This window comes from Pangasianodon hypophthalmus, chromosome 17, assembly GCF_027358585.1.
Source record: "Pangasianodon hypophthalmus isolate fPanHyp1 chromosome 17, fPanHyp1.pri, whole genome shotgun sequence".
Lineage (NCBI taxonomy): Eukaryota > Metazoa > Chordata > Actinopteri > Siluriformes > Pangasiidae > Pangasianodon > Pangasianodon hypophthalmus.
The window spans coordinates 10,485,560-10,493,180 of NC_069726.1; the positions used below are offsets into that span (position 1 = coordinate 10,485,560).

Below are 7,621 nucleotides of genomic sequence, written 5' to 3' on the forward strand. Positions count from 1 at the left end.
GCCAAAAGAAGAACAACAATCACTGTTATAGCAATTAAACAAGAAACATGCATGTTTGTGGAACTTATTAAGGCATTAAGCATATAGATAAGACTCTAGGTAAAACATAAATATGTGGGGTGCTAAAGTGCATAACTAGAGTAATATAGATTTTGGCCTTTTCTGATTAGATTAGATCTAGATAAATTATTTCTCAACATTTCTCAATTCACTATTAATAACTTTTTATAACATTTAATAATAAACATTTCTTGACTCACTTATACATATTCCTTGGTTGGATTTTCAAAGTTTCTAAATATTTAAAATACTTTGGTTTTGGTTATTTAAACAAAAAAAAATGTTGGTTGTTCAAAAACTTATGATTGCCAGTGTAAGTTAAAGTCCAAAGTTATGTTTCTCCTTATTGGTGGAAAATCCTGAAGGACTTTTTTTCCTCATTTGACATTGACAGGAGAATGATGTCATCGCGTGACTGTGCTGCAGTGTTCCAGCAGGGAGCAGCATGTGTTAATTACCTCTCAAAAGCCGGTGCGTTGGCCTCAAAACCGCGGGACAGCTTGACGCGGTGGGAACCAACCTTTAGATATGGAGGAAACAGACAAAGAGGCATATCACACATAACATGTTAATAAGGAAGATACAAAGACACAGTAAAAGAAGAGAGGAAAGACAGAAACAAAAGAAAGTCGGTCCAAGACTATACAAAGCCCATGTCGGCTGGCTATATTTGCCTCTGTGGGAATTTTTTTTTTAAAAGAAAAGACACACATTCACCATTTCACCAGCTTGCTGTATGTGAGCCTTAAAATGCCAAAAGAGACAAAGCACGTATCATAATTTCCACCAACATACACACAACAACCGTTTATCTGATTTCCCATTTAGAAAGGTCACAACTGCTTCTCTTCCCAAAAATGCTTAAATGAAACAATGCTCCCATATCCAAAACAAAACTGCATGTCATTAATTCTTTAAAAACAGCTCCCTGTTTGTAATTACTGTTTTCAGTCTTAAATCTACTGCATTTTGTAAACTAAACCACTGTCACATTTGGTCACATGGTAAAAGCTACCTGAGAACCTTCAGCAACACCCCCACTGCTACCGTTACTATGACGAGTGAAAAAGCTTAATACTTGACGGCACAACAGCATAACTAATCAACATATACATCACTGTAAATCCAGCGTTTAGATACAGTATCAGGCTCAGAGGGCTGAGCACTGGTGACTTTCTGTCACTGGCCAATTATCTTCTGTCTGCCAGTTATTCAAAACATTAAAAATGCAACATGGTGTGCTTTAAGACAATCTGGCCTATGTTCAGTGTAAAAATCTGTGTCACGTCAGTCAACATAACTCATTCACTCATCGCTCATTCAACATTCATGACATGAAATGCATGAGCTGTCAATAAAGGCCAGCACTCATTATTAGATAGGTACTTTCCTATCTAAAGCCAGGTGAGAATAAATCATTTATTATTTAGATGATTGGATATATAGTGTAAAGTTGCAAATAATAATTCAATATAAAGACAAAATCAATGGAAATTTGTGTTTGAAATGCCAGGGCGCACTTCTGTTTTTGTTTTTATTAGATTCAAAAATAGATTTTTTTTTTGTTTTAGAATCACCTACATTTTTAGTTTTAGTAAACATAGTTATAGGTTCAAGCCATTATTTAAGCTCCTTTTATGCTCCTGAGCTCCTTTTCTAATAGTAAACAAGTAGTAATTGGCGGGTTAATGAAGTGTGTCGTTTATTTGTATCTACTAATAATTAAACTCTATGAGTGGATAAAAGCAGTGGTTCTCAAAGTAGGGTCTGATTTTTTAATTTACAACCTACCATTAGCAAATTTATTGTATGAGTTCTTATAGTTATTAACCTATATGACTTGTCTCTCAAAAACTCAAAAACAAGTAGACACATAAATAATGTTAATATGAATCTAAGGAGTTCTGTAGGTGGAACGTTCAGGAACAAAAAAAAGCTCTACAGGTTTAATAAACAGACATAATATAAATAATAAACAATACAATAGACAAAACACAATAGACAAAACACAGGCTCTGTGGAATTTATTTTCTATTAAAGCAGTCCCTGGCTGCAAAAGGTTTGAGAAAGAAGTACAAAATGTCTACGACCATTAATAGCTGTATAACATGACGTCTAAGTCACACAGGTTTCCACAATCAATAGCTGAAATTGATCTGGTACTGGTCCTCGTTGTTGAGGAGCAATGGTTTGTGTGTGTGTGTGTGTGTGTGCGCGTGTGTGTACACACGAGTGAATGCATGAGAGGGAGAGACTGATCACGACACAGTTCACATCCCGCTGCACACGTTCCTCCCTGGTTCCTCTCTGCTACTGTAAACAACTTAATGATACTTCATTACACTCTCCCTAAACAAACCTAAGAACTAAACTCCAGACAATATACAGCAGTGATGTCTCCAAAAAAACTGTTCCATGTGGACAGTATAAACTGCCACACAGACCTGACTGACATGTCATAGCCCCAAAATATGCTGGCATCATGTAACAGGCTTAACAGTCAAATAATAACACAGCACATGGTTATGTCCGTTATCAGGCTAACTTACAGTCAACTTTGGAATTATTGGCAACCTTCAAGAGAATGATCAAAAATAACTGTACACACAATGATTCACTTTTCATTCAAACAATAAGAGAAAGCGTTCAAGCATTCCCCTATGTTAAATCTCAAAACATCACTCATTGAAAGTGTTGTGTGTTGTCATTCATTTTCATGAAAGGTGCCAATAATACTGTACGTGGCTGTATTATATTACAGTGCGATCATCAAACAGGACTACTATTACCGAGCGTGCTTTGTGTTCGGGGAATACAGTGACTATTATGGACCAGGTGTTAGTTTACCATTGTCATTTAGCAGGACTGTTCAACCTACCCGTAAGTTTGTCCTCTCTGTGCAGGTCTCTGCCATAAATATTTAACGCTATCTTAGCAGCTACATTCAAAGCATCTCAGGTTACTCTCAGATTCTTGGAAAAACACATCAGAAGCTTGCTTCTATATGTTTGACATTATAAATAATGACCCAAGAAAGGATTGGCATGGAGCAAAAGAAAAGCAGAAGCAAAAGATGCCCTCCCCAAATCCCTGCTGAAATGGCACATGTAAAGCCATGACCTCTGTTCAATGTCAGTGGAAAGGCTTTTTTGTGTTAACATTTTAAGATAGGATGCCTAGTACTTTTAACCCGATCTGGATGCTTTCCCACTAATGCTTGGTCTAACTATGAACACTTTTTTTTTCTTTTTTACCACTGACATTGCACAAAGTGACAGCTAAAAAAAGACCCTACACCATAATCGGATGCGGAACTGAGCCTTGCAAATACCAGTTTGTGTTTTGTGTCCTTCCTGATTGTGCCCGAATGGCGGCTTTGATTCAGATGTGACAAAATTCCCTGGACAGAATTATTCCAACAACATGAACAAGGTGGTCAGCAGCTGCTAGTGTACGAGTGCTGACTCAGTGACCTTTACTGAATCCATTCAGTAGTACATGATTACCCTGAAATGCCTTTTCTACTGGAATATGACATGACAAACTACAGCCATGCAAACTGTCCATGCACTTACCTGAATGCCTGGCTGCTCCCAGAACAATGGTATAGATCCTCGGATTTGAATGAAAGAAGAGACTTTGTCATCGAGGAAGATAACCTGTGGGCAGCACAGACAATTTGTACATCATTATAAATGAATATATATACACTTATGCTAATGACCGGCTTTATAAATAAGATGTAAAAATCCACTACAAAATCAAAACAGCCAACCTGCTCGGTCTCCACGAAGTTGGCCACCTGGCCATCGTCGTTGGTGCCACGCACGTTGAAGCGTGTGCCTGCCCTCTCAGAGCTGAGGCGAGAGATGACACAGGCTTTGGCCTGCTTGTGGCCAGCGTAGATGGTGCGGATCTCCACTCCACCACACATGAGCCTCAACAGCCAGTCATCACAGTTCACACCATAATGCTTTAGGTGCAGGTGCAGGGATTGATTCCTGATTCAGTCCAACAAAATAGGTAATGACTTACACACCTAAATAACATTACCCTCCTAAAGTACAGGAATGGCAAGGCCTATTCTTTCGTTTTTGCTATACTCTGAACACTTTTGGATTTGAGATTTAAAGGTGAACATGAGATCATAGATCAGAATACAGCTTTCATTTCCTGATATTTACATCTAGATGTGTTAAATAACTTAGAACATGGCACCTTTGGTATCAGACTACCCAAATTTTTAAGTGAGCAAAAGTATAGGAACAGATAATCATAAAGTACATTAAAGTAAATAACACTTAACACTTGGCCTTGCTGCTCCAATACTTTCAGAGAGGACTATATAAATATTCACTTTAATGTAAAAATAAATAAAATAAAACAAACAAACAAATAAATAAATAGTCAAGGATTAGAGCATTCGTCTTCTGATTTCAATGAATCACTAAGATTAAGTTAGTGAACAGCACTGTGTTTAGTGAACAAGCTTTGTGTATTTGAGTTTGAAACAATTCTCTCATGCAGTGGTCTGTAAGCCAGGAAGTGATGCACTGATGCCAGCAAGTTCACTTTAGGTTAGTGAAAAAAAGGAAAAGAATTATAGAGAACTTTGTCTTCAGGCAGTGCTTTCTGCAGACAAGTACTTGGGCAAGATGAGGCATGAACAGGAAAATAGCAATGCAGCATTTCTAAATGGCTATTTCTGCATGATACTAGTGTTAAAACAGTTTGTGGCTCTAACACAAAAAGAGACCCTGGCTCTAATTCAAAAGAGAGCCTGGACTTTATCTGCAAAGGTGTGGTGGAAAAAGTTGCCCACGTAATCTTCCAGAACATGCAAATACAAACCACACCCAGGACACCATTTAAATATTGTAAAAGATTTCTCTGTACTATTCAAGCCAGTGCACCAGGGTTATTTTTAACACAGCTAAGATTTCAAGCAAAGCTTTATTTCCAGTCCAGAACGCTGCTGAACTCACCAGAAGAAACGATTGTCTGAAGTGTCTTCTCGGATCCTGCGGTGTGCATTCAGACTCAGGTCCATACTCACTCCAGTGGACGACCAGGCGAAATAAAAGTTGCCAGAGTTAAGAACCTTTCGCACCTCTGCAATCCTGTCCTCATCTGATGGATCGTTCTTCAGGGAGATGAAGTCTGTGGCTGTGACCCTGAACACTTCCGAATCTTGCACTTTCCCCACCGAACTGCAACCGGTCACTAACACCAAACTGTGCAGCATGGAGTCCCCTAATGATATTTTAAATAAATAAATAAATAAATAAATAAATAAATCAAACCCCAGAAAGGAAACAGTTTTGTTGCCAGTCAACAAAACTCCAGCATCACTAATTGCCACTGAATTATAGTAGAAATTACAATTTCAATATATAGAAATTGTAATAAATGCAGTAAAGTAATAATACATTATAAACTTTCTTATGGATAATAGCCTCTTCAATTTTTTCTGTATTATCTAAAATCCCATGAAGCACACTGATCTACTGGCATCTTTATAACGAAGACAGAGATGAAAAAATCTATAAAAACTGACCACTTTCTGTGGTTCAACTCCAAAAGTGAAAATAATAATTTGTCCGGTGAATCCAGGAGACTCTCCTCACTCACCAAGGTTAAGACGAAGAACCCCAAGAATGCCATAAGCATCCAGCATCTTGGTGTATGTGTTCTTGACAGCTTCCTTCTCTGCAGCCGCTGAAAATGAACAGCAATATGACAACAGGGAATTTTACAATTACAGGTCACAGTCTTAAATAACTAACACAAACCTACATCTTTTAAATCATTACTACAACAGTGTCAACATTACGGTCAATAATACTCATCTAGGGATTATAGAGATTTTGATGCCAAAATCTTTCAATGCATATCTGTTCATAATGCAAGAATTAGATTATAGTAAAGCAAACTGTATGTCCCACAGCAGCATGCAGAGTTTGTGCTTAAACATTCTCTTACACAGAACAGCCACAGCTGCAGACTCAAACATCAAGCATTCTTCGCGATTTCTTGTTTCTACAATCACGCTGTAAGGTGGCGGGTCCAGCTTGTGATAAACGCGATATCCTTTGCTGAACGCCATGGCTGATGGTTGACACAACTGGATTCAAACCTGTTAATCAGAGACAGTGGCATTTGAGACGGAATGCATGAGATCTTATCAAAATAATGGCTGACATCTTTTCAAACAGAGCCGTTCTTCAGACGCCCTTTAAACAGAATCAGCAAATCATTGAGCATTACTCCAAATATTTTGACGTATGAGATTTAACATGATCGATACAGATTTTATCTATATATATGTCACAGCCCAGCCCACACATAGATAAATAATCTGTGCTCAGTATTTTACAAGACTGTTCTTTGCACACACTCATTAACCTGTGACAAGAAGTGTTACACTGCAACTTACAGTCATGGGAAAAAGAAAGTACACCCTCCTTCAATTCTATGTTTTTATTTATCAGAGGCTAAATAACAATTGTGTGGCCCTCACCAACTTCTATAAACAAATAAATAACCTCAGGTGACAACAAAAAACAGAACAGATTTCAATATGTATTCATCTTTCCCCAAAAAGTAAACCAATATTCAGAAACTAGAATCATTAAGAGAGTCATTAGCAGCCAAGTGTTACTAATGAAATGCACAAAGATTAGTTAATCTTCAAGAAGTGTGACTATCTCTATAGAAGCAGAACATTTGGCAGTTTGATTGTCTGGAGCACTTGGGTGTGTGTCTACATCAGCCATAACCTCAGAGAAGTAGTTGTTGCTGCTCATCAATATGGAAAGGGTTATAAGGCCATCTCCAAACAATTTGAAATTCACCATTCTGCAGTGAGATGGATCGTACACAAATGGAGAGCCTTTAAGACAGTTGCTAATCTTCTCAGGAGTGGGCATCCCAGCAAGTTCAGTCCAAGGTCAGACTGATTAATGCTCAGAGATATAAAGAAAACCCCAAGAGCTACATCATGTGACCTACAGGCATCTATAAGCACATTAAATGTTTATATTCATGACAGCACAATCAGAAAAAGACTGAACAAGTAAGGCTTTCATGGAAGAGTTGCTAGGAAAAAGCCCATTCTCTCCAAAAAGAATATAGAGCATGACTTTGGTTTGCAAAATTGCATCTGAACAAACCATAGCAGTTCAATAACCTTTGGACTGATGAGGCCAAAGTGGAAAAATTTGGTTATCATGCAAAGCACCATGTTTGGTGAAAACCAAGCACAGCATATCACCACAAACACCTTATACCAACTGTCAGGCATGGTGGTAGAGGGCTGATGATTTGAACTTGTTTTGCAGCCACAGGACTGGGGAAACTTGCAGTCATTGAGACAATGATGAACTCTACTTTATATGAAAATATTCTTGAGATAAATATGAGGCGATTTGTCCAGCAGCTTAAGCTGGGCCAAAACTGGGTCATGCAATAGGACAATGATCCCAAGCACACAAGTAGATCGACATCTGAATGGCTAAAGAAGAAAAAAATGAAGGTGTCGGAATGGCCAAGTCAAAGTCCA

At 38.0% G+C, this 7,621-nt stretch overlaps 1 protein-coding gene across 9 annotated transcripts in view; it reads right to left on the bottom strand.

Annotated features, from left to right (window-relative positions):
* The window catches only part of synj1 (synaptojanin 1), a 30,650-nt gene that overhangs the window by 21,276 nt on the left and 1,753 nt on the right, over nt 1–7,621 (bottom strand). For all 9 annotated transcript variants that reach the window (XM_026941574.3, XM_026941570.3, XM_026941575.3 and 6 more), the window contains exons 2-7: nt 6,043–6,196; nt 5,692–5,778; nt 5,046–5,313; nt 3,836–4,061; nt 3,636–3,719; nt 519–580 (exon numbers count right to left, since the gene is read on the bottom strand). In XM_026941574.3, the coding sequence (XP_026797375.3) occupies nt 519–580; nt 3,636–3,719; nt 3,836–4,061; nt 5,046–5,313; nt 5,692–5,778; nt 6,043–6,166 (851 nt within the window). In that variant the 5' untranslated portion in view covers nt 6,167–6,196. The remainder of the gene's footprint in view (nt 1–518; nt 581–3,635; nt 3,720–3,835; nt 4,062–5,045; nt 5,314–5,691; nt 5,779–6,042; nt 6,197–7,621) is intronic.